General features: G+C 44.0%; 2 protein-coding genes across 3 annotated transcripts; both read left to right on the top strand.

Moving 5' to 3' along the window:
* The first annotated feature begins 32 nt into the window (after positions 1–32).
* Positions 33–2,251, top strand: cbr1 (carbonyl reductase 1). Its single transcript, XM_018758774.1, has 4 exons — positions 33–126; positions 267–555; positions 790–897; positions 978–2,251. Exons 2-4 carry the CDS (start codon positions 273–275, stop codon positions 1,412–1,414), a joined length of 828 nt encoding a protein of 275 aa, XP_018614290.1. The 5' UTR covers positions 33–126; positions 267–272; the 3' UTR covers positions 1,415–2,251.
* Positions 2,252–2,758: 507 nt separating this feature from the next.
* On the top strand, positions 2,759–24,786 carry dop1b (DOP1 leucine zipper like protein B). 2 transcript variants are annotated; one of them, XM_018759028.2, is made up of 38 exons: positions 2,759–3,254; positions 7,700–7,880; positions 8,070–8,251; positions 8,415–8,585; positions 8,744–8,933; positions 9,139–9,237; positions 9,457–9,580; positions 9,665–9,774; positions 10,054–10,165; positions 10,286–10,406; positions 11,129–11,248; positions 11,851–11,962; positions 12,064–12,264; positions 12,453–12,793; positions 12,925–13,331; positions 13,431–13,702; positions 13,959–14,111; positions 14,205–14,305; positions 14,402–14,592; positions 14,810–16,340; positions 17,009–17,108; positions 17,226–17,417; positions 17,533–17,658; positions 17,996–18,130; positions 18,758–18,813; positions 19,057–19,161; positions 19,335–19,401; positions 19,509–19,656; positions 19,995–20,077; positions 20,226–20,335; positions 20,571–20,720; positions 21,682–21,743; positions 21,972–22,100; positions 22,238–22,374; positions 22,776–22,831; positions 22,924–23,079; positions 23,255–23,387; positions 23,557–24,786. In XM_018759028.2, the coding sequence occupies exons 2-38, from the start codon at positions 7,743–7,745 to the stop codon at positions 23,806–23,808; spliced, it is 6,873 nt and encodes a 2,290-aa protein (XP_018614544.2). In that variant the 5' UTR covers positions 2,759–3,254; positions 7,700–7,742; the 3' UTR covers positions 23,809–24,786. The 2 variants fall into 2 exon arrangements, with proteins under 2 accessions (XP_018614544.2, XP_018614535.2); XM_018759019.2 differs by having other exon boundaries at positions 17,223–17,417.
* Positions 24,787–26,866: the final 2,080 nt, after the last annotated feature.

The following is a 26,866-nucleotide window of genomic DNA, read 5'->3' as shown; positions in this document are numbered from 1 at the left end:
TGACGTCACCCCAGTTTTCGGTTCTTGCGCATTGCTAGAAACTGACAGAAGTAGGTGTGCCTTTCGGTGAAGTTTAAAACCCAAGTAGGTCGCCTTTTACCGAAGAGAGAGCCTTTCTCTGAAAGAGTAAGACTTTCCTGATCACCTTATTATAGTGTGGCTTTTATCCCCCCAGTTTACCGCTTAACTTTGGTAAGCTAGAAGTGCATTAGCCGAATCTTTTTTTCAGTTACTGACTCTGTCTGTGTTTTGTTTGTGTTGTGAAGCCGGGTATGTCTACCAGAGTTGCACTTGTCACGGGCTCCAATAAAGGCATAGGCTTCGCGGTGGTGCGCGCCTTGTGCAAGCAGTTCGCGGGCGACGTGTACCTGAGCGCACGAGACGTGGGCAGGGGTGAGAAGGCGGTGGAGAGTCTGAAGGCGGAGGGTCTCGGTCCCCTCTTTCTGCGTCTGGACATCACCGACCCTGTGAGCGTGCGGGCCGCGCGCGACTTCTTCACGGAGAAGTACGGTGGCGTAGATGTGCTCGTCAACAATGCTGGGATCGCCTACAAAGGTAACGCGTGATCTACGCGGAGCATAACGTGGAGTCTCCATTACTTGTTGGTTCTTTCAGCGGGAAGGCGAAGGCAGGACTAAAGTTTGTATCCTTAATTTTTTGAGTTTGTTCCTAAACTGTGTACAATCAATGGGTATGAAAAGGTGTCAGACACCAGTAAGTCCAGTTTTCACTAGATAAAAATAAATAACTTCACTGTTTTTGCAACCTCTTCGTCTTGTTCTATCACAGTTGCTGACAAGACACCTTTTGGAACCCAGGCTGAAGTGACCCTCAAAACCAACTTCTTTGCCACCAGAGATATGTGCACTGTGTTCCTTCCCATTATTAAACCTGGAGGTAAATCTTGTGAATTGTATGGGGGTTTGGGAGAATTTGATTCGTTCAATGTATTGAGGATTGCTGTCACTCTCCTGCAGGGCGGGTTGTGAATGTATCCAGCGTTATGAGTTCCATTGCCCTGAGTCGCTGCAGCCCAGAGCTCCAGGTACGCTTCCGCAGTGATGACATCACTGAAGAGGAGTTGGTGCAACTCATGAATCAGTTTATTCAGGATGCCCAGGCTGGGGTGCATACCAAGAAGGGCTGGCCTGAAACAGCCTATGGTGTGTCCAAATTGGGCGTCACCGTGCTCTCCAGGATCCATGCATGGCAACTGAGAAGGGAGAGGCCGGGAGACGGCATTCTCCTCAATGCCTGTTGTCCGGGCTGGGTAAGGACAGACATGGCTGGGCCCAACGCAACCAAGTCTCCAGATGAGGGTGCTATCACGCCTGTCTACCTGGCCTTGCTGCCTGCTGGAACCAGTGAGCTACATGGCCAGTTTGTGTCTGAGAAACAGGTACAGGTGTGGTAGTAACTCTTTTTCCTGACCTCAACAAGGTTGTTAAACTGACCTCACCAGATTAGTGCAGTGCTACATATTTACATATTTTTGATCAGAACTTTCAGGTGCATGTTCAGGAGTTATTTCCTATCTCAAAAGGTACTTATAAAAAAAAAAAGTGGAAAATTTTGCCTGTCTGAAACTGACTACCAGTGATATTTAGAAATGCATTCTGTTAAATAGTTCACACAAGGAGAAGGCAGCCAGAATCCCAGAATTTACATTGTCGTCTTATATGTCTGCAGGCAGTTTTTGATATGTTATGATGGTTGCTGGTGGGTTCTGCAGCAGTACTATTTAGCTTGGCATTTAATCTTAGTTGTAAGGGTGGATAAAACTGTAAGTTGATTTAAGCATTTTGTGAGCAGCATACCGCAGTAAGATGTGGAGCATGCTGGGTGCTTGATGGTGACATGAATCCGGGGTTGCCACAGCAGGATTCCAAAAGGATGAATATGCATGATATGAGAATATAACAAATTGTGTAGTGTGTGTAGTAATAGGATAAACAAACATAAACAGACAAGAATGAGGAAGAATGGGTTACCTGTATGGCATGCAGAAAAATAAAAACATGAAATTCTCAGAGCATATGTAACATATCTAATAGTGTTAGTGAGCAAACAAATGCTTGATGTTTATTTTGAAACAATCACACTCCTTTTGGCTCCCATTTGAGCACTTGAATGACTGAAAGCAAAGATGGGATGAGATGTTACTTGTGTGTGTGACCTATGTAATCAGTGCCTTTTGCATTTTTCTGGTTAATGATCCATCATGTTTTACCCTAAAAATAAAAATTTCTCTCTGGTGTACATAGTGTATTTATTTGCATATCTCTCAGCAAAATGTTCTGCATGTAGACTAGAGTTTTGTGTAATAATGAAATGTTCTGCTTTTTCAAACTGGTGCATTTCCCTATATTTGAATTCACAATCAATGAGATGTTGAAGTGAATTCTATGACAAAGGAATGCAACACACTAGTGAGTGAGAAAATGGCAAAGGGTTGTGTAAGAATTAAGTTATAGAGTGGAAAACTCTGTATTTTACAGGGAAACGGAGCAAAGAATGCATGAAACGTTTATTTTTCAGACTTTCTCACAAGAGCGTGGGGTGAGGGTGCTGAGCACTGATGGCCCACTCTTCCTTTGAGATGATCGCACTGACTGCTCCCGGTTGTCTGATAGCTCTGCCTGGGCCGGAAGTCCCTACTGGAGTCGAGGTGAGATCAATAGTGAGAGGGAGGAGAACAGAGCAGACGCACAGTGTGTGTGTGTGAGAGACAAGCGCGGCCTTTGTAAACAGAGCAGATCCGGGAGCGTACCAACACCTAGAGGAAGACAGCGCTCCTCCGCGTCATTTGTGCACGTGCTGCGAGCGAGCGCGCGACACCGCCGTTTGCCCTGAGCGACTCGTTTGCTGATCGGTGTAACACCAAATAAATTCGTACTTCTCAAACGACCGGTGAAGCCGAGGAGCGATGTGCTGGTGAAACAGTCCCTACCCGTGTTTTACCTCCAGGAAGTGTGTGTTTGTAGGCTGAGCCAGCGCTCGACTGTCAGCTGAGCCGCGGCTCCCCAGCCCGTCCTACAAGTCATCCGACTCTGCCGGACAAGTGTTTGGATAAACCGTGTTTAAATTAAAGGTTTAATTTGTGGTTTCCAGCTTGTTTAACAGGAGGCTGTTTTATTTTTGTGATCGTGCGCGGACGGTTTACCCAGGTTTTCAGTCAGTGATATTTATTTTTACATCGCCGCGAACAACACCCCGCACAGACACGGGTGAGTGTGGGCTTTTCGCAAGAAGAGGTGAGTCATTCATACTGCATCTATTCTTCTTCTCCATGTCACATCGCCACCGTTTTATTTTCTGTACCTACGCTTTTATTTTATGCTCCCGTATCTTCGATGGGTTCTCTATCTGAACGCATTACGCTGGCAATGCAAATTCTGACTTTGCGTATGGCGACGACGTTAGGAAGGCTGTGTGTGTGTTTGTCTGATTTACATTCCGACGACCGGTATCGTGTTTATTCCTTTGTACGAAATAATTTTTGCAACGGCGCGGTTAAACATCATTATGCCGCAAGACATTTAAGGCAATATCCTTAAAATGACATTCTCCTGCTGCGATTTCAGTCACTAGTTGTAAGCACAGAGTCGTGTAGGCGTGACGACGTCGAGGGAGGGGTGGCGTGACCCCCCGCTGGCTGCAATTGCTGCTGTTTTCGTCCCGAAAAATACCTGACAAGTTGTTACTTCGCAGAATTTCAGTCGCTGGGAAACACCATATGATATCGCTGCTCTCCATTGTAAAAAGAGCGCCGTACTGTATGTGTACCAGCCCACGCACGTAAGAAGCGCTTTTTGTCAGGCTGAGAGATGAGCTCGAGGGCTGAACACTGCGCTGCTGGGGCTTTTTTTTGCTAAGTGGGGAAAACGAGGTTCCCACCCAGCATCACGAGCTGCTAATGACGCGAATGAAAAATGTTAACGCGGTATTGAGAACTGGCAGGAAGGACCCAGTCTCATCTTTAGTCTACCCTCAGCTTTACTTCGTTTACTGTGGGCTTTACATGTTTACTGGTTTTATATTACTCTCTGCTATGAGTTTTACTTTCTTTCTCCGAGTTTTTACCTCAGGCTACCAGGCTTTAGTTTTAGTGCAGTCCAGCATCAGTTTTACTTCAGTCTTCCGATTACCTCACTCCACCATCTGTTCCCTCAGTCCTCCATTAGTATTACCTCACTCCACCATCTTTTCTCTGTCCTCTGTGAGTTTTACCTCAGTCCTCATTAGGATTACCTCACTCCACCATTGGTCAGTTTTACCTAAATCCTCAATGAGAATTACCTCAGTCAAGCATAAGTTTTACCTCATTCCGCCATTAGTTCGTATTAACTCGATCCTTCATCAGGCTTACCTCCATCTACTGTCACTTTTACCTTGTTCTACCATTAGTTTTACCGCAAGCCACCATCGGTGTTATTTTAGTTCACCGCTGTTTGTACCAGAAGCCAATCTCAGTTATACCTCGGTCTGCTATCAGTTTTACCTCAGTTTGGCATTATTTTTTTTCTGCTGGTTTCCATTTGTTTTACCTCAAGGTATCATCAACTGTATTTACATCATATACATCAGAAAACCTGTCTACCATCGGGTTAACTTCATTTGCCATTGGTTTTACTGTTGTCAGTTTTACCTCAGTTTACTATCATCATTTATTGTTTCATTCATTTACTGTTCTCTAACACCTTTCTAATGCAGGGTCGCGGTGGTCCATAAACTATCTCAAAAGCACAGGCCGCTAAGCTTGGGTACGCTGTGGGCTAGTCTGTCATCGGTGAGTGTTGGTCAGTGTGTGTCTGAGTATTGCTGTGTGATGCTGAATGTTAACTAGTCAGTGTGTGTGTATTTCTATGTGTTTTCAAGGGAGGATGATTGCCGGAGATGAAGGATTGTTGGCTGATGATGTTATAAAGAGATGATCGTGAGATGGACTCTGGACCCAAACGACTGCAAGACAGTTTATCATTTGCAGGGATATAGCAACTTGTTGATCTGATTAAATGTGAAGTAAATTTACATTTATTCATTTAGCAAGCGCTTTTCTCAGAAGTTACGTACATCTCCGAGAGCAATTTAAAAAAAAAAAAAAAAAAAAAAGCATTGCATCAGAAGAACAGAAGGAAATATTTGGATGCAGACATGTTATTTTTGCATATAGTCAATTTTGTCACATCCCACCCTATGAACCAGTACTGTATACACTACACGAGTACCTGCATGTAGGCTTTTTCAGTTATTAAATTTATTAAAAATGATTAAACAAAAAACAAATTTCCTGGCATTTATCAGGCACTTGGGAGATCGTGGGAGAAGTGAGTCCGGAAGAGGTGAGTTTTGAGAACCTCTTGAATGCGGAGACAGATTCAGCAGTTCCAAGTGAGAGGGAGAGGACAGTCCACCACATCAGAGCAAAAACCAAAACCTTGCTTTTGATTTTGGCTCTCTTGTGCACCAAGCAGGCTGAGGTGGAGGAGCATAGCAGCCTGGTTGGGGTGTAGCAAGTGATAAGGTCTTGTAGATACTGGGGAGCACATCCATTAATGGTTTTGTAGGTTGTAATGGGAGTCTTGAATTTGATCCAGGCAGCTATAGGAAGCCAGTGCAGACACACGAGGGGGGAATATATGGGAACACTTCAGCAGGTCAAACAAACTTGTGCAGCAGCATTGTGTCAGCTGCAAAGCTTGTCCGGCAATTTGCTCTCTGATTAGTGTGTATCTGTCATTACAGAGAAAAAATGGTGACAGAGCATTTTCAAGTGGTACAAAGCACATATACACCATCAATGCACTCATGATTGTTTTCTCATGAGTTCTTAAAGCTTGTTTTGTTAAAATAACCCCGTTGCAGTAACTGTGCTTATGTCATCTGTTTAACATCTGTGGGTTTGTAAATGATGGTTCTGCGTGACTTCATGCTGCTGTCAGCCATGGAAGCCTTTGCAGTATCCTTTAGTTAACTCGGAGCACACTCCTGCAGATCAGGTGCTCAGTGTACGAGGAAGCATGGCCTCCCACCCTCTAAGTACACAGTTAGGAACAGGGAGTTTTGCTGTCACCTGTGTTGCTACATTTTCTGACTGATAGACTTCCAAGTGCACCCAGGGTGGCAGACATGTTGTTGTCACCATGCTCTGCTAGTGCACAGCGGCAGCACTTTTCAGGTCTGGATCTGAGCACCACCTGTGCCATCCTGGTCCTGCCAAATATCATACCCTTACTGGGTTTCTCCTCTTATAGGTTCTTAACCATGAGCTCAGTTGATGTTTCCTTGCAATTATCAGTTACCTTCTTTTGCTCATATGACATTTGACAGTAAAAATATGAGTTATGTAGTTGAGTTGCTTTTTTAAAATAGTTTTTGCTATCAGAGCATATCAATGAACTGTCAGCATGTGTTTCACATAAGTGGGTTATTTTAGCTGTGGTGAACATGGAGTTTCACTGATAAATTCTAATGCAAAATAAAGTAGTGTTTGTGTTATATTTTGTAGAAATACTCAGGTGAGGAGATCTTGTATTTATTTGCCTTAGGCAATCATCATAAATAACAAATGGTATGTAATGTGCTTTCAGTAACAACATATTTTTGTCAACTCACATTGAGTGCACTCTTTATAGATTGCTATTAGTGTTGGATTGTCTGGCTGCAAATTGTTTGTGTTGTTTCTGGAAGGGGAGGGTTGACTTGGTGGGATAAAAACACTGATGGATATTAATGTGGCTGGGAGTCTGGCTGATGGACCTGTCATGCTCATGTCACGCACACACACACATTCCTGTCCACGTGACCCCATTAGTCTGTCATCCCTGTGTTGCTCTACCTCTTTGCATGGATTACATTGTGGTCTGTTCATTCAGCACCTTATGGATACCATTCAGATGCATTTTCTTCAGTATTTTTACATTTAATACAAAATGCAATCGGTTTCTTCTGCCATTTGGCCATTCCTGTGTTTGCCATTAAACACCAGCCTCTGATCCAATAATTTGGCTAGTTAGTTATTCAGCATCTGTTTTGCTATGATCAGAACAGTTGCAGAAGGTGAATTGAGCATTTCCTTGCCATTGAGGGAGCAGAAGATTTCCCGGGCTTATGAAGATCAAATTAAATACTGTTAGTTGTGCTTTACTTTTACGCTAAAACTTTGTCTGAGAGGTTGTATTATTGTGTTGAGTTTTGTGATAAAAACAGTAAGACCTGAAGGTGTTCTGTTTCACCTTGTGTAACAGTTTTAGGATGCATTGACATGGTAACCCATGATCTGACTACTGCTTTGTATTCTAAAAGCTACCCTCTAAAACAGACAGTCTGCAGTCTGCTAGTCAGAGCTCATCTGTCACATCAGCAGAACACTCCCAGATAAACTGAGCTGTTGTGTTATGTGGTAGTGTTTGTGGGTTGTGATGTGACAGGAATTCTCTATTTGCTTTTAAGTAATTGTGCATTCCTCCTGCGTTATTCCAGATGGAAAAACTAAATATATCTACTTTGTTGGTGTGTGAGATGCTCACCTGGATTATGTCATTGTCCGAGACCTCTCTTGTACAATGTCAAGGGCCCTTGAATTAGAGGACAGAGATCTTCAGACAGCCCTTGTTCGGTGCTGAAAAGATACCAGTACGAAGGAGAAGAATTTACACCTATTTGGGATGTGGTTTGCTGTTTTTGTGTATTTTTTCAGCCTCTGATTGATGAAAAACATGCTGGGACTGTACTGAAGCAAAATGGATCCTGAGGAACAAGAGCTGCAGAATGACTACCGGTATCGGAGCTACTCAGCTGTCATTGAAAAGGCGCTCCGCAACTTTGAGTCCTCCAGTGAATGGGCTGACCTCATCTCCTCTCTGGGCAAGCTCAACAAAGTAAGACTCCCTGTGTTTGTTCTGGGGAATTTGACTTCTTCATCTGTCTTTCTTATCAAGTTGAACAATTTAGAACGGTCAGTGTTTTTCTCTATCTCTGGGTCTTTCTGTGTCTGTGTTTCTTGGTGCTTCTTGTTGTTCTCATGTGGCTTGCTTGTACATTGCTTCATCTTCTGACTGTTGTTTCAGGCTCTTCAGAGCAACCTGAAGTATTCCCTACTTCCCCGGCGGCTGATCATCGGCAAACGTTTAGCCCAGTGCCTGCACCCAGCACTGCCCAGCGGTGTACACCTTAAGGCTCTTGAGACCTATGAGGTCATCTTCAAGATCATTGGCACCAAATGGCTTGCCAAGGATCTCTTCATCTACAGGTACAATGGCCAATATGGCCTGCAAATTATGAGCAATGTTTTTTAAAACAGTCATAGCTTCTAGGTACTTCCATTCATCCATATGGGAACTGGATGGGTGTTACATTGATGCAACAGATGTCCTGCACAGGCAACATGCCTGACCAGTTTGTGTCTCCTGTAGTTCTGGGCTGTTCCCCCTCCTGGGCCATGCAGCCATGTCTGTGAAGCCAGTACTGTTGATGCTCTATGAGCGTTACTACCTGCCTCTACAACGAGCCCTCTTGCCTAGTCTACAAGCCTTTGTCATGGGCCTGCTTCCTGGGCTGGAGGAGGGGCTGGAGGTGTATGACAGGTAAGCCACAGATGCCACTAACACAAAACTGCATACTTTCAGATGGAACAATATATCTTATGCCCAGATATCCACAACACGGCACAGTACTTCATTTGTAACACACAGTGACAGAGCTATGCTGACCCTCACTTTTACGCCCGTGTGCTCTATACCAGGACAGATGCCTTGCTGCTGAAGCTGTCCCAGCAGGTTGGACAGTGTGTATTCTATGGAGCGCTGTGGGGCAGTGTACTAGTCAGCCCTCTGGTTCGTCTTCCTGCCTCCCACTTCATTGTCACACACTTCGACAGAATGGCCACTGGCCGCGAGCAGAGACACATGCTTGGCTCTGACCATAAGCTAGTGGTGAGTGTGTGTGGATTTTCGAAGTTTGTATGGAATTCTGCTCCATTATTCCTCAGTTTTCATCCAGCAAAAATGGTACATCCTATTTAGCTATGTAGGGGAGCTATGTGTTTTTCTAGTACATTGTATACAGGGCTGTGTCAGTGGATGACCCATTATACTGTGACCACATGTTCCTCTATTTCTCTTCCTTCCTTTTTTCCAGTTGAAATCCATCTGCCTGTCACTACAGGACTCCAATGTGCTGGTGCAGAGGAACATGCTGGAGATTCTTCTCTTCTTCTTCCCCTTCTGTACCTGTTTAGTGAGTGTTTCTCCATCTCATCCTGTTTTCATGTTTGTCTTTCTTCCTCTCCCAAATCCTTATTATTAGTCGTACTTGTTAGCTGTTGAGATTTCACGGCTTTGTCAGAGAAATGGGGGTGTCTTGGCTGTCTGGGCTGTCAACTGGTGGGCCTCAGTGGTTTTTGGGCTGTGACTGGATTTTCTTAGTGAGTCAGTCCTTCACTCTTGCATCACATAGGATCCAACTGAAGCCAGCATTCCCTTGTCCCGGGATGACGTGATCTCCCTTGTGTGCGCCGCCTCTCTGACCTTGCTTAGGAGGGACATGTCACTGAACAGGAGACTATACGCTTGGTTGCAAGGTACACCACAGCTGTGTGTGTGTGTGTGTGTGTGTGTGTGTGTGTGTGTGTCTTTGTGTATGTTAATGTATGTTGCTCTTTCAGGCACAGATTCCAAGGGGAGCATGTTGGCACCGGATCCAAACATGTCCTCTACTTTGGAGGAGCACATGGCTTTCTACTTTGACCACTATTCCAGGGAACTGCTGCTACAGGTCAGTTGTGGTCATAAACGTGTTCTGACTGCAGTGCTGACCCTTTAACCTTGAATATTAATTCATTCTGTGCCAAAGAAGTCACTGCTTTGCTTAATTAGATCATTTAGATGTGCATTTTAATAGAATACAGAATACCCACATCACGTTAAGGTCCTTTTTCAAAAGTGCTTCAGTATCTCCTAGGACTTGAACTAGGGACCTTCACGATATAGGACAGAATACTTCACTAGGTACATGGTGTTTAGACAATTACATCTTATTTTGTTGTGCTGAAAGGCCGTCGTCGACATCCTGAGGCTGAAGACCATGCAGTCTGAACCAGAGACTCTCACGGCATACCTCAGACCTTTCCGCATCATCCTCAGCTTGCTAGACAAGCCAGAGATTGGTATTAAATTGTTCCAAAATGCCAAGTATGGTATAACCTGGAGATCTGTACATCTGTGTGTTAAATTGTGTGTTTGTATATGGTGTTTGTACATGCATGTGTTTACTTTCTGTGCCACAGGCCCGAAATTGACTGGGGACCTGATGTTGGAGGTCATTAGGGCTCTATATAGCTATGTCAGCGAGATGCTGGGGGAGGAGACTACTTTGGGCTCCAGCCTCATCACAAACCAGTTGGCCAGGTGAGGTGCTGAGCAGGTTGCCTGCTGTGCACTGGGCAGCTGGGTGAACCCTCCCAGCAGTTACACCTTATATCACTAGAGCTTTTCTCCCATCAGACATGGTATGATCTGACCTGTGCTTAAGTGACCTGATCAGATTTGACTTTTACTAAAGTGATCTGGTTGGTGCGAATTCATTAAAGAAGTCTCTTCAGGTTTCTACTTGACTGAAAAACAATAACCTGTTTCAAAGACACCTCAAGCTGAGTGGTCCATTTCTGTCACTAGAAAAGATAAGCAATACTCCTCAGGTGACCAGCACAGCTCTGTGTGAGCTGCACTGCTTATCCTAGCACTGTGTGTGACCTATGGTGCAACATGCAGTGTGCAAACTGAAGCTCTCTGTACTCTAGCAATGGTGTAACCTTCAGTGTGGGGGAGAGTACTGTTTTTTTTCTTTCTCAAGTGTCCATACTCGCAGCAGTGTATAAATTGCAGTGTGTGCCAGCAACTCACTAGTGGAGGTGTGATTTGGAAGAGCACTCAGTAAGTGCACTGTGCTTGTGATTCCTGGAAAGCCCAGGATGTTACAGACAGGAAAGTAAAGACTTAGTTGGGCCAAAATAAACAGGTGACAGCAATGGGTTCATTCCTTTACAAACAAACGCCTTTCGAGTGGAAGGTGCTGCAGGTGACACAGATACCAGCTTCCATCTCAAGAAGTTTCTCCTTTTACCACGCAGTAAAGTCAAAGAGAGCAAGAATGCATCCGAGATCATCAAAACGGCAAACATGCTCATCAGCTCGCTGAACAGTGACTACGTGTGGAACTACATGACCAGGTGTTTCTGGGCCTGTCTCAGGTAAGAAAGCTTCCTGTTTCCTTTTCCTAGGGAATGGGCTTCTGATTAAAGAACTCCCATTCTAACCAGTGTTTTACACTGTTACACCTTTAAGTAAAGTACAGGAGTCACTTTGGATAAGCAACTAAATAATGTCATATACACAACCCAGAAATTAACTTTAGAAGTGCCAGTAATTTGCAACCCAAGGAAGGACAATTTAATTACTTTCCTGAATAGAATAATGGGTGTCAGCTGTGCTAACACAATTACAAATTAGCATTTACCATTAGCCTTTACCAGTGAGACACTGGAGTAATTACTGCTGAAAATGGGGCTTTGCAGTGATATGTGAAAATAAATTTATAAGTCAGTAACTTCAAGCAGTAATAACCATTTGCAATATTAGTAATGATGTCTTGACTATACTGTATTTGTAAATCAATTTAATAATACCTTGGTAAAGTACGAATTCTTTCAAAAACATGAAAATGTCTGGGTGATTCCTAACTTCTGAATGCAATAAAGTATTGAAATGAAGCAATAAAGCATCCTGCCACTAGGACAGCTTTGCCATCTATATGGGAGCCCCAGCTGATGACAAGGTGTTTGTCACATGTTAGCAAGGGATCCTCAGGGCACCCTACATCCACTGTGCTGGAGGACAGATGTGCCCCACCCTCTGTTTCTGAGATATCTACTCTGATCATGTTCCTGCTGGATGTCATCCCTCTGGTAGGCAGCCATTACTATCCTGACTAAGCTCCTGGTTGGCTTGTCAGTGTCTGTGAGATTCAAACGTAGTCCCCATTGTACTTGGTTTCCTCTCTACCCAGGAGCTATACACTGAGATCCAAACAGAATACCTGCCACAAATGCTGGGCAGCATGCTGCAGGCGCTCCGGGGTCAGCTAGGAGAGATCAGCCTGTCTGAGCTCACGCAGGCACTGCGTGCCTGCTTCAGGGTGCTCAGTAAGATCCAGATGCCTGTGGCCTACATGGATATGGAGGCAGAATCACAGACACACAAGGATGAGGTTAGAGCAGTGGTGGACATGGCAGCAAGCTGACTTCATTGACATTTTCCTTTCTTTCTGTTCTGATTTTTTTGATCACTTACTGAATGAAGCATGATACTGGTTGTATGTGCTATACAAACACCTGGCCACTCTCCCAGCCTACCCCTTTGTCTTTTTGACCTCATGCTGTGTTGTCCTTATTACAGGCTAAGGAGAATCAAGGAGCCATTCAGGGAGATGGAGCACATGGAGAAGATGACAGAGGTGATAAAGACAGCAGAGAGGAAGACGTGGAGTCTGAGATAGGGGAGCTGGATGGAGAGGCAGAGCTGGACACGGGGCTTGCAGATGCAGCAATTCCCACTGTGCGCTCTGAGGACAGTGGGCTCGGCCTCAGTACGTCTACTTCTGAGCAACATCTGTCCCGAGAAAGGATGGGACTGGAGACAGGGGTGTGTCCTGGGAGGGGCGATGTATGGAGAAAGGGAGGCATTGTGGAAGACATGACACACAGCATGCTGGACATCCTGGACTCTTTCATCAGCAGGTAGGGCAAGTGCTGTGTGCCAAACCAGGGTTGTACAGCTCTACAGTGTTTTAATTCTTCATTTTCTCTGAACTTTTCTTTTGTTCCTGTATAAAAGTGTGTTTTTTTTTTTTCTTTATTTCTTCATACAGGTTTCTGCTCTGTCCAGTGTGTGAGGAGAAAAAGCAGCAGGAAGCCATTGATACCAGCACTTATGCAACTGGCCTTGGTACTAGGGCCTTGGCGAGACAGAGAGGGAGCCGTGAGCTAGGGCAGTTCAGAGAGAAGCTGACAGAGTTCTTCACTCCCAACAAACAGAAGTTGCAGCAACTGGCAGACTTTTCCTTCCCTTCGCACAGGAAAGGTGGAAAGGGCACAGGAGAAGGCCAGCTGCACTGGGGGGCAGGCTACAAGTCAAGGGATAGGTCAGATATTTCCGAGGCTTGTCGACAGGCCTTCACCGCCATCTGTCACCTGCTTTTGGAGTGTAGTACCTTCCCTGTTTACCTGCTAGAGGATGAGAGAGAAACTCTGAATACTGCACTTTTCCATAATGCAGGTAAGTGTGATGATCTGAAGGTTGCCTTCTTCAGAGCATCAGTAGATTGTACACTGACAGAATGCTGTTTAACATATGTTGTCTTTGTTTTTCCAACAGGAAATGATAAGCACAGTCTTCCTGTGTGGTTGAGGTCTTTGATGACCCTATGCTGTCTGTCGAAGGACAACCACATCCAACATGTAGCCATCTCATCCGTTCTGGAGCTGTTGAACCACTCCCATTCCTTGGCCCTGGTTATCGAGGACAAGAACCGGCGCTATAAGAGCTCTGATAGCAATCCGTTCAGCGGACAACTGCAGATGCTCACTATTCCACCCATTTACCCCAGGGTCTTCAAGGCCATTGAAGAATACACAGACTTTTACCAGGTACTACAGCACACAGACAAAGTCACCCATCGAGTGCTGTAGTTTGTCAGAACCTTTCATGTAGTTTTACAGGAATACATATTCACTGGAGTGGATGAATGCTCTAAGTTGTTTTCAGTCTTGCAAGTTTTTTCCATTGCTAAATCTCAGCTATAGATATGTGTAAAGTAAATGTGGATGGTTGTTTTGGGATTACTCCTGTGGAATGGTATTTAATTTCTGACAAAATTATCACCTTCCATGTCTATTCTGTCAGAGGTTGGCACAGGTACTATGGGGGCAGTTGGACTCAGAGAGAGGGGAGCTTCATGTCACTTGTGTGGAGCTCTTCTATCGGCTTCACTGCCTAGCACCCACAGCCTCAGTCTGTGAAGACATTGTCTGCCTGGCACTGCAGCATCGAGAGAAGGTGTGAGCCCAACACACCACAGTCTATAATCATTAGCCAGACCATGGGTATTATGTTCTCAGACAAACAATAAACAGTAACTTTTTGTTGTAGGTGGTACAACTTGAAGCTCTACACAGGTTCTCTGTACTGTGGCACCTGACCCGGGAGATACAGAACAACAGATCTGTGTCCTTGAACCGTTCCTTTGACAGGTGATAAACACGTGTGGCTGTTACTACTTCTGTACTCATCTTTTCCTGACCTGAGGAGGGCGCTCACATTAACTTAGCAATGTGTCTACATTGCAGATCACTTTTTGTGGTTCTGGACTGTCTCAACAGTCCAGATGGGTCTGTGAGAACTGCTGGGCAGAGCTGGCTCATCCGGGCTCTCTCCCTCAATGATGTCGCTCGAATTCTAGAACCCATTCTTCTGCTACTGCTTCACCCTGAGACTCAGCGCTGCTCTATTCAGTGCCTCATGCAGAATCTGGCTGGAGGTGAGGGTGGCTCCTCAGCAGCTTCTGTTTAAGCTGCAGTTGTCTGCAATACAAGTATCAGGACCCCTGTGTTAAGATTAAGTAAAACACCAACACTAAAATTGTAGTTCAGCCGCCTTGAAAGTGTCACTGGCACTATTTCACTCAATCTAGCTAAATCAGATATCATGAATTCTTAGTTTCAGAGTTTCATTCATAGTTTTTTTTCCTTCCATAGGCCATCTTAAGATGTTTAAATGGAAGGACCGTGCAATATCTCATAATGCTGAGACTTCTCTGAATGGCATTGCAATGGAGAGCCTGTCTGAGGACACTCTGTTGAGCTGGCTGGCTGTGGTAGACCGTGAAGTACTGTGGGCAGACCTTGAGCATGTGCCAGAGATGGTGAATGTGCCAGAGCTACCTGAGGAGGGCAGAAGGTGGAGCGAGGATACTGAGGGAGAAGATGAAGAATCAAGGCAGGATGCTATGGAGGAAGAGCAAGAGGAAAGTGAGCACACTGAGTCAGCAGATACCAGCGGTGCTCAGCTCTCCACAGAGGACTCTGGTTCGGGCTCTGCTCCCTACTTGCAGCGAGTTGACTCAGAGCGGACACAGGCTTCTGAGTCACTGTCCAGTGAGGAGGAGGAAGAAGAGCTGGCTGCCATGGCACGACTGCGGCACCTGAAGCAGCTACAAGAGCGACGAGAGGCAGTAGATGCTCTCTACAGGCACACACTCCTGTACCTCCAACCTTACAACCACGCCCGCATCCTCCATGCCTTTGGTGCGCTGGAGAGCCTCATTCGGACAAATGGTCAGCCATTTGTCGAGGCTGTGTCTACTACAACACTGGATACAGGCAGTGCTGCCCATCTTGGACTGGTCCAAAATCTGCTACAACGTCATCAAGAATCACTGGAGGGCCGCAGTTTCTATGGGCGCTGGCAGCCCCAGTCCATGGAGTCAGGGCCCCAATGTCTGCTGATTGAACTACTTGTTAGTGTTTGCCTCAGCTTTCTGCGCTCACACTATCCTCGCTACTTGCAAGTGGGTGCGCTGGAGGTGCGGGGGAATCTCCAAGTCAAGGTGACGAGTGTGGAGGTGTTGACATGCCTGCTCGGTCAGCTGATTGGCCCTGTTCGGGACCACGAACGGCGCAGCCTGGACCTTGTCTGCCAGCTGCTGTCAAGCAGTGGGTTGCAGCGCTATGTCCTGCTCTCATTATCTACCTCCATGCATGTCAGCCAGCGGCCTGGCATTGAGAAGGACAAGGAGGCCCAGCTGTCGATGGATGTCACAGATGGGCTGTCTGAGGAGCGAATGATTGAGCAGAGCCGAGACGCTGGCTGCAGTGAGCAAGCCCTACAGGTGGAGCTGCTGAAACTGCTGCAGGTACTGGTGGTACTGGAGCACCATGCATACGCTGAAGGAGGTGTGGAGAAGGGCACAACTGCCGGCGGCACCTCCCCGCTGGCCCGTGAATGGCAAACTGCCCAACAGTACCAGCAGTCCATTCGTGCACAACAGTACATACCCGCGCAGCCCATCACGGCCCAAGGCATGTTTGTCTCTGCCGCAGCCTCTGCCCTGCTGCCACGCTATGGGTACGCAATGCACCCACCCTGGGTGTCAATGATTTGTTCTTCTCTGCCTTACCTTGGCCGCTCCCTGGCTGTTATTGTTGCCCCATTCATTGCCCAGATCTGCAAGAACTTGGATGAGCTGGTGCGGCAGTATGAGCATGAGGTCGACAGGGCCTCCCACAGGTGGGTGCCTCATGTTATGTTACCAGGATGACACACAAACACTGATACCCCCATTCTACACAGTACCTGTCAGAAGTGTGAATGCACCTCGGTACCCAGGAAAATGCTTGTATGGGATGAACTGGAGTGTAGTGGTTAGACCTTCTGCTTTTGGACCCAAAGGTTGCAGGTTTGGTTCTCGCCTCTGCTTGTAGTACCCTTGAGCAAGGTTCTTACCTTAAATTGCTCCAGTAAAATTACCCAGCTATATAAATGAGTAAATCATTGTAAATAACTTAATACTGTAAGTTGCTTTGGAAAACAGCATCAACTAAATGAACAAATGTAAATGTAAGAGTAAAAGCAAAGAAACTGTTGTAAGTGTCCTGCATCTCTGGGAATCTTTGCAGAATAGTGGGAAGACATGTTGGATGATGATGATTTCTGTTTTCCCCCTCAAATTTTTAACTGATTGTCTTGAAAAGTTTAGCTTCTACCAAGTGCACTCACACTTTTGAGTGGTACTGCAGTACAGTTAACTAATCTGATTAATTACCTTTATCAGTTACTGTTTCTTTTAATTTATTCAGCTGTCCACAGGCACTGCCTTTTTCTTCACTAAAAAGGGCACAAATGCTGTTGGTGCGTGTGAGGTGTCCTTGATAAACAAGTGGGCTGTATATTTGCAGTGTCACCTTCAGAAGGGAGAGCATTGCCTTAGATTACCCCCTAACCCTAATGGAAGGCCTGACCACCATCACTCACTACTGCCTGCTGGACAATAGGAAGGTGGGAGAACCCTGGACACTGTAAATTTCTGCTTGGTGTCTTATAGATACTTTAGAGTAATTTGCAGTCTCCAGCCCAACAACCCTAATCCCTGTCTTTTCCCATACCATCTAGCAGTCCCCTGTAATCCCTGACCCCGTAGACCTACGAAATGCTCGTAATGCCATCCTGGAGGAGATGCCACGGGCAGTCAGCACTATGGCCCTGCTGTGGAGTGTGGTGAGGCGTGAGGAAGGCCAAAGGAAAGGCTCAGACACTGTTCAAACAGCCCGGAACACCACTACGTCTGTGTGTTTTAGAAATGCAAAGGTAATTGTTGGATTATGTGTGTGTGTGTGTGTGTGTGTGTGTGTGTGTGTATGAGATGTGAACTACTAACTGCTGTGATCAGATGGATACCTATCGTTTCTCCATCTTGCTGCAGGTCCTCAGACTAAAGGTGCTGGAATTTTTGGATCCACTGATGGCACCCTTTGGGGTTCAGGTTATGGCATCAGTTGGTGCCGTATGGAACACCAGGAGGAGCAAGAAGGGCCGCAATAAAAATAAAGCAAGTCCTGTCATTACTTTTCTGAACAAAAGACACATTATAGAGTGTAGACTGAGAGTATGGTGTGTACATGAAGTGCAGACTCGACGGTATGATCTGACAATACTTGTCAGTTCAGTAGAAGCTCATTCCAGTACAGGTTCTCTTCACAAGTTGTTCAGTTTTTTTTTTTTTTTTTTTTAAAGATAAAAAGTCATATAAACTACATTTTCCTTCTTTTTATTGAGGGGAGCCTAGTTTAGGCTTTATTAATGGTCTTTATGATCAAGTGGAATTCTGTAGTCAATGTAACGTTTAGACTGCTGCTCTTAAAATTTGGCCTCTGTTGCTTGTGCAGGTCTTACCAGTGGCCAGTGAATCTCGTCTGACCATCGTAGACCTGGTGAAATCCCTGAGTACCCTACGTACCAATACCATTCTGCACCTCGTAAAAGAAGTTGTGAAAAAGCCCCACCAGATCAAGGGAGACTCGGTACTGTGTACCACAAATTAATAAATACTTCCAGGCTTGCACATAATTTGCAGAATCTCACACAGAGATGTTCACAGATGAAAAACCAGGCATACAAGTTCACACACATGCATACAAGTTGTAGTGGCTGCAAAATCAAAGAATCGCAGCAGAAGGAGAGAGTAACAGTCAGCTTTATTTCATGAGACGGGGACTCCGTCTGCACGCTCACAGGAGCCTACATCAGACTTACAGCAGTTTCTCTTGTGTTTATATACTTTGTAAGTCACATACACACTTCATGAAAAAAGTTGATAGCCACATTACACCACTTGTTTGCCAGACTATCCCACCAATAGCATTCTTAAACATCATGTCCATTCCATAGGAAGGGAAAAAACACCTTTTATCTCACCCACATCTGATCCAATGTTGAGCCCTTCATCTCTTCTGTGATACTTCTTATCCTAAAGGAAAGGGACACATCTGCACTACAGGGCATTCTTGCTCAGCAGTTCTATACATTCCATAGGTTCCTGTTTGTTAGACAAGATGCCCTTTAACCTAAGCAGTCTTTTAAACTAGAGAAAAAGTTACAGAATCGATTTTTCTCTCAAAGTTTAAGTCCTCCTCATTTCTCCTTTCCAGAAGTCTACACTGGTTGATATCCCACTTCTTCAGTTTAGCTACACCTTCATTCAAAGGTACAAGATCAGTTTGCATGCATTGAACTTAATATATTAACTCATATAAATGGGAAAGTTTACAGTTTAATCTGTATATTTGCTGGAAATGTGAATTGTAATGGTTTACACACTTGCCATTTGTTGTTCTACTTTAAATTTAAACAATTTGCTTAACTCTCTGTAAATTTTGATGTTCATAGTTTAATCTGCTGTTGACACGCATATGCGGATACTTATGTTTTACTCTGTGTTGTTTCCAAGCATCTGTGCTCAAGCACTCCAGGAAAATATCACTCCCCTCCTGTGCCTGCTGAAGGAGTCTGTCCAGATGAACTTGGCCCCTCCTGGACAATTCCTTCTGCTGGGGTGAGCATCACTTCCCCTACTGAGCTGGAGAGAATGAGCAGAATCTGACATGCGTACTGCAGGGTTTTCACCCCCTTCATTAATTTCTTCATCTTATCAGTTTTTTTCCACATTTAAGCTTTTAAAATGTTCTTTTCTTTGTTTCTCAAAACTGACTTCCTTTCCTCTCACAGAATTCTCAATGACTTAGTTAACAGACTCCCTAATCTGGACAATAAGAAATATTCCAAAGACCTGCAGGTAGGATTGTACATGAATGAAAGGTACATTGTGGGACTGCATCCTGCTGGCATGGTGATTTGTGGGTAACTCGAGGCCCTTGTTTGCTCTTGGGGCACTGGCTGCAGGAGGTGACCCAGCGGATCCTGGAGGCAGTGGGCAGTGTGGCAGGCTCGTCCCTGGAGCAGACCAGCTGGCTTAGCCGTAACCTGGAGGTGAAAGCCCAGCCGCAGGTGTGCCCGGAGGAGGATGACCTGGATGAGCCAGACCTCTATGGTAAATAAATAAACTGGTGGGTTTCAACCAGTTGTGAGGTTCAGCCAACCGCATGTGTATGCTCCTTACAGCTCTTTCTTGGATCACAGATCACAGATTGTCACTGGACATGCAGTTAAATTATATCATAGCCCTATTTATTATCCTGCTTATCACCTAAGCATCACATCACTTGCTTATTGCCTCCATGTCATCTGCCTGTCCCCTACCTAAATTCCTTACTTGCTTATTGCTACACTATTAGCTAAATTTCACACAAATATCACCTGCATGTTTCCTGCTTTTAACTTGTATGTATCACTTGCATTACCACTTGTGTATTGGCTGCTTCCTCCCAGATTTGACTGCTCAGCCCAATGCCATGGTGTCTTCGTCAGCCCCATCTGTGTACAGCGTCCAGGCCCTCAGCTTGTTGGCAGAGGTGAGGCTCACTTATGCGCTGTCCTCACACTCAAACCACCTTTCTTATACCTGTCATTCACTCTCACACAAACCATCTTTGTGTGCAGGAGTATGTGTGAGAGCATGTGTTTGTATGTCTGCACTGGTTCATTTCTGTTTTGTATCAGGTGTTGGCTCCTCTCTTGGACATGGTGTACCGCAGTGATGAAAAGGAGAAGGCAGTTCCCCTGATCTCACGCATCATGTACTATGTCTTCCCCTACTTGAAAAACCACAGGTAATCACATAAGCAGGGTTGCAGGGTGCCCAAGCATGAATCTTTGTTTCACATCCTGAATTTATTTCAGGACCCAGTCACAGCTGATTGCAGAACATGTGATGTTGGGTTCTTTGTAAATCTCACAGTATTTTCTACATGTGTTGGTGTTTTTGCTCTTGTTGGTGTATTTTGGCTGACTTGCCAATCACAGGGGTCATAACATTGTTTTCTTTGATATTCCTATTGCTGACAGTAACTACAACATGCCTAGTTTCTGTGCCGGTGCCCAACTCCTCAGTAGCCTCAGTGGATACGCCTACACCAAGCGTGCCTGGAAGAAGGAGGCATTTGACCTTTTCATGGACCCCCTCTTCTTCCACATGGACGCTGCCTGTGTTCCACAGTAAGGCCCCTAGATGGCAACATACACGTTGTCCAAGTCTTTTTATAACATTGCTGTACGCCCATCCCTCGCCTAGCACAGTTAATTTTTCCAGTGAAGTCACCCTCTTTGCCAAATTCTCGTTGTGAGGGGGATCAAATAATATGTCAATTAAAATTTAAAAATGAACCGAAATAAAAAATAAATAAATTTTATATGTGACAATAACATCAATACATTTTCTAAGATTATATAACAAAAATATCTGATGCCATGAAATGTCCAGGAATGGTAATGGTGAATGATTTTTGGACTGTCATTGTCATCTTTGGACTCATAACCAAAAGAGAAACACTTTATTTACAACAGAGCAAGGGTCTTTATGTCATCAAAGCTGTTTGGATAACTTTATTTAGCATTTACATGTTTCTACCACTCATTTCTAAATGTTTGTATTGAATCTGCTATTTTAGTTGTGATTTAGGTTTATTATCAGTGTGACTGGTTGAGACTGTCAATATTACAGGAAGTAGGCAGACTTTAGTAGTTTCTATTATGCAAATTGCCACATCTGAGTGCTTTGAAGAGTGAAATGCATAATAAGCAGTGAATAAAATACCAATTGTAAACATAAAATTAGTACATTACTGGGAAAAATTGGCACTGTACTGAATAATAAGCCTGTTGTATTAAAAATGTTTTTTTTTTTTTTTTCTCCCCCCCCTCCATAAGCCATTGTATTGGTTTTTTTGTATGCCTTTTAAACAAGGGCAGGGTGTATTTTTTTATTGTGTTATTTTATTTAGTTTACCAAGTGAGTTACCTTTTTGTTGTGCTAAAAAGTCCGAATACCATAATATGCAATGTAGCAGTAGTTGCCATACTTATGCAGGGAAAGTGAAGTGTGTTTTACTGAAAGACACCAGATCTGCTGTACTTTGTAGTTGTACTGCATCTGACCACATTTATGCTGCTTTCTTAGCTGGAAGTCCATAGTTGACCATTTGTTGACTCATGAGAAGACCGTATTCAAGGAGCTAATGAGTGAGTACAATGAAATCCCTCTGAGTGTGGCAGCTTCAGTTTAGTTGTTTTCAACTGAGTTATATGGTGGTAGTTAAGCAAATAGATGACTGATTTAATTGTGTAATCAGGTGTACTGGTGAAGTTGGATGGCAAATGGCTGTTGTATGGAATATGATCATGTTGATCATGCTGGATGTGCACAAAATGAACAGTGCGTTTACTTGATCCACTCCATCTACTCACTAGCCATGCAGAGCAGCTCACTGAAGGTGCTACCCAACCAAGAGCAGAAGGCACTCCTACTTAAGCGCCAGGCCTTCTCTGTGTTCAGCGGCGAATTGGACCAATACCACCTCTACCTACCGCTAATCCAAGGTACTGTGCCTGTCCCACTTATCTTTATAAACCCATTTGGACTGAAGGTTGCTCCTGTTAGTCTTGCTGACTGATACCAGATGGTTGAAAAGTCTCCTTCTGCCTCATTTCTTCACCTGCCTGCCTCAACCTCACAGAGCGTTTGACAGAGAACCTGCGAGTTGGACAGACTCCTTCTGTAGCAGCCCAGATGTTCCTAACCTTCCGGGTTCTCCTTTTGCGCATCTCCCCCCAGCACCTCACTTCACTGTGGCCCATCATGGTCACTGAGCTAGTGAGTACACCCAGAGCACCTAGAGACCCCCATCCCAATGACTGCTGCCTACTCTGCTTACTGCCATCTCTCCTATATTCATTTTGATTTTTCACATTTTTCAGTAGATATACGTATTCAAAGAATTTACATATTTTACAGATTGTCAGTTTGCTGCAGAAGCTCATGTAATCTTTCAGCAACAAGCACTTCTAACTGCTGTACACCCTTTGTCCTACTTGTAAATGAATAACTACATCTTTGTGGCGAGTACTGACAGGTTTTCTTTCAGATGTGCAGGACACTCATTGCAAAGGTTATTTCTCAAATAAGTTAGCCGACATTGAAGGAAAACGTTATATGAATGTGGAGCAGTTTTACTTAAATGTCACTTAAATATTTTTTCCCTTTTATTGTCTCAGATACATACATTTGTTCAGCTGGAAAGGAGTTTGGTAGCAGTCAAAGAGGTTTCAAAGTGAGTTAACGCATTCCTTGTTTTTGTGTGATTCAAACTGTATCTGTTTATTTCTCAACTTTTTATATTAATTTTCTCTCTCTGTGTTTAAGACCAGTGGGCAGAGGCAATGTGGGACGAGGAGTGCCCGGGAGGCATGGCCCTGCCCGTCTGTTTCTCCAGAGTGAGCTGGACATGTACTTGTCAGCTTGCAAGTTCCTGGATATGGCCCTTTCCTTCCCACCTGACAGGATGCCACTCTTCCAGATGTGAGTACTGGTACACACAATCCCTCCCTAAATCCAACCCTGCTCTTCCCACTTCCAGCCGCAAAGGTACAGAGAATCTAGGGAGTATTATTTTTCTAATGACCACTTTTTGTCCTGCACGTAGTATAGACTGAGAGAAGAGGTATGCAATTAAAGGAGTGTGTTTGTCCATCAGGTACCGCTGGGCATTTGTTCCTGAGGTGGATACAGAGAACTATAGTGGTCCAGAGAATGGCCTGATGGAAGGGGAGCAGGAGTGTCAACCCCACATTCTTAGGATCCTAGAAGGGCTTCACCACAGGTTTGAGGTGAGAGTGAGAGCCACCCCCATCTACCCAGTCCCATCAATAAAACCATGATACATATAGCCCAGTGGAAGTCATACCAATGATAGTTTGTTATGGTAACGGTGGTACATTTGTAAAAGGATGAAAGTGTGTAATCTCATGGTAATAAAGTTGCATTATGCCTTTCCAGGACTTAAATGGCACAGGTGAGACCAAAGGAGATGTTGAACGACCGGAATTCCCTCTACTCACGATGCGATCCATCTCCTGCATCTCTGAGCTGTGGCCTTTTCTGCACATCCTGAGCTGCTCCTTCAGGTGTCCCAGCATTCACCGAGGACCTCAGCCCATGGCCCAGTACCCAGTGGCCAACAGTGACCTGGTTTTGAACAGACTTGAGCTGGTGATGGAGCAGGAGTTCCTAGAGAGCGTTGAAGGCTAGAATCAGGAGCTTGGCTTTTCCACCAAATTGTTGCTACAATGTCTTGCTTGTTTCTTCAGACCTGGGCCGGAATGTCATGGGTTCTTTACGCAGGAACTGGGAATTTTATCTCTGTGAGGGTCGAACCCCCACAGTCTCCTAGAGGAAGACCTTTTTTCACCTTGTGGGTTTTCTGAATGTAACCTAGCCCATCCCTGGTTGTGGCATCGGGACACCCCCCAAAACAATGCTTTTATGCATACTAGCCAGTGGTCTTCCCATAAAGTGAAAAATCAAGTTTTTTTTTTTTTTTTTTTTTTTTTTAATATCCTTCGAAATTACATGTGCAGCAGAGGAGTGATGCATTTAATGAGAAAGGCAATAAACACATTTCATAACCTGTTTAACACAGGGTGAAATCCAAGTGCTGTCAATCTTTTGCTTCATTCTGAATGTTAATTTTGTCTGTGTCTATTAGCTGGTGCCTGACATGATAGCACAGTACATTCCAGTCATGAGGGACAATTTTTTTTTTTTCCTTCCTCCTGTCTTCCATATTGCAGCTACAGTATAGAAAAGGAAGAAAATCATTACTGACCTGTTATTAATCATGATGCATAGACCCTTTATGTACAATCTATAATACCCATTAAAATCAAACCTGTCTGAACCACAGATGGCAAAGATTATATAGGAGTAAGTGTGCTGTAGGTATTATGACTTTTGGAGCAAGTGTGCAATAGACTTAATCTAGTTTCAGAGCAACTATAGTGTAGATGTATCCACCTTTGTAGTGGGTATTGTCTTGTTCTGTATTGACTCTGGAGGCTTAACATATGGATGTTCCATGTGTTATGTACTGGATGAGATTTTTGAGGAATGAGAAATCCCACAGGTGATTGTTTTGACCAAATGCACAGTTTGAGTGTAGATGATCCCTTTTACCTTCATATATTTAATTCAACGGAAGAGCTCACCCTCTTATTATCTGGTTCCATGGCTACGGAATGTATTTTTGGTTTTGGTTTTACATTTTATTTTGTATGTGAATGCTTAAATTATGGAAATGTTCTGAGACATTGCAGAAATGAATAAAATAATTACATATTACAATCATCTGTAAATAAATGTCAAGTTGAATTAATAAATGGAACTTTGAACTAAGATGTGCAACTCTTCTGTTAATGAAAAACAAAACTACAACACCTGATCAATTTATATTTTCAAAATAGTAAAAATCACTTGTTTTATTGTTATTGGTGGAGAAACATTTTCTATACTTTGCTACTGCAACTGCATGCCATTCAAAAGAAGCTTTGGGGACAGCCCTGCCATTCAAAAAGAGCTTTGCAGACATGATGGAATAAAGATGTTTACCATGTTGCCGGGTAGACTCCGGTTCCCCGCGACCCCATATGGGACAAGCTGTTCAGAAAGTGTGTGTGATAAACTACAAAAAATTAAAACTGTGAAAAAAATACCCAAACATGAAGGGTTGAATGAATACTGTTGTTGTTCATTCTATTTTAATGTGTTGCACTATGATACAGTGCTTAGGCATCATTTAGGGTGATTTTTGGAGTGATCTTAGGATGAAGTTTGGAATTTTTCCCCATAAGAAATGAGTAATTTCCTTATCCAAATTTTCAAAATTCTTCCCATTTTATAGAACAAGGATGGACCTGTTAATGGTGATAATTCAATTAGTTTTTGCATGGAATGTATTTTAGCTTTCATTTTAATTGCTGTTGTGTACCTCTTTAAATACAGTTTTTCTATTGACATTAAGTGGAGAATAACATAAAAAGAACTGAAAGCAAAACTAATCCAGAAGTTCTGCCAATTTAGGATGAAAAAGAAAGATTATACATTCATAATGCATTTGTAAAGTGGGGGTATAACAAGAGAAAATAAAGGTTTAGTGTTGATTACTGCCTACCCTTGACATTTCTCAGTAAAGCATGTGTGTCAGGGAATGGCTGTTTGTTCCCTTTTTAGATTCCATACCATCATATATTTGAATGGCTATTTGCAGTAACCTTTGAAACATGATCTGATCTGAATCATACTGTAGCTTATACAATAACTTAGTGCAGTGTCACAGGGAAGAAGCAAGGTCAACATAAAGGTAATGGTTGCACCCTGAACATACTCTGTTGTTTTCCCGTTGGGAAACTTTTAGGAATACACAATACAGAACATATTGGGAAATTAAAAAGAAGTAATTAAAAGTAAGTTTTGGATTTTCAAGTTGTGATCTTTTAATAAATGCCATGCTGAATAGTTTAGAATTGAATTAGATGTGCTTTCCCACTTCAGCAATGAATGCTTTACCCTTTTTTCTTGTATATCACTCGTGATCTCAAGTTTCAAACACACAGTGGTTGATTGGTCACTGCTGACAGGTAGCAAATGCTTCTTGTCTTGTGTGCCACTCTGAGAAAGCGGAAGGGCCCTGCAGGGTAGTTTCAGTTCTGTCTGTAAAGACATGACCCTGGTTGAGGAGCACAAAGCAGGCTGTGATATAAACGGTAGCCAGGAAAGAACAAGAACAAGATGCTACGATCTATTATGACTAATCAGGCTTAGGAAAGATGCTTTAATATAGTCTGTTATGTTACTTGGATAACTGCATTGCTCAAATTTGTATCTTTTGTAGTGTAATGTCAGTCATGCTTTGGAGGATGCCTTAATCTTTGACCTCAAGACTGTTGATCTCCATAGTCTACATTCATTTACATACTGTATATGATGTTACCTTAGTATTCATGGAAAAATTTGGGTAAATTTGGCTTGTGTTGAAAGCCCACGCCTTTTCAAATGTTGGAGTGAGAAAGAGGAGAGAAAATTTGCGTGAGGGAAAGATACAGAGGTCGAGAGAAAGTACGAGCGAGGTGACAGTCACTGAGCCCAGCCCCTTGGTGTTGACTAGGCGGGTATTGCTGGAGGAAACATTTTTGGCTCATTGGTTTGCACAGGGCAGGGTGTTGACATGATGTGCCAAGAGTTTCCATGCTTTAGGGGGATGGGCACTGACACCAAGGGCAGCTGCTGTAAGATGCTGCCGAGTTATGAGCTG

Source organism: Scleropages formosus, chromosome 12 (genome assembly GCF_900964775.1).
Source record: "Scleropages formosus chromosome 12, fSclFor1.1, whole genome shotgun sequence".
In the NCBI taxonomy this organism is placed as follows: Eukaryota; Metazoa; Chordata; class Actinopteri; order Osteoglossiformes; family Osteoglossidae; genus Scleropages; species Scleropages formosus.
The sequence above is the reverse complement of the archived record's forward strand: the minus strand, read 5'-3'. Positions and strand labels throughout refer to the sequence as shown.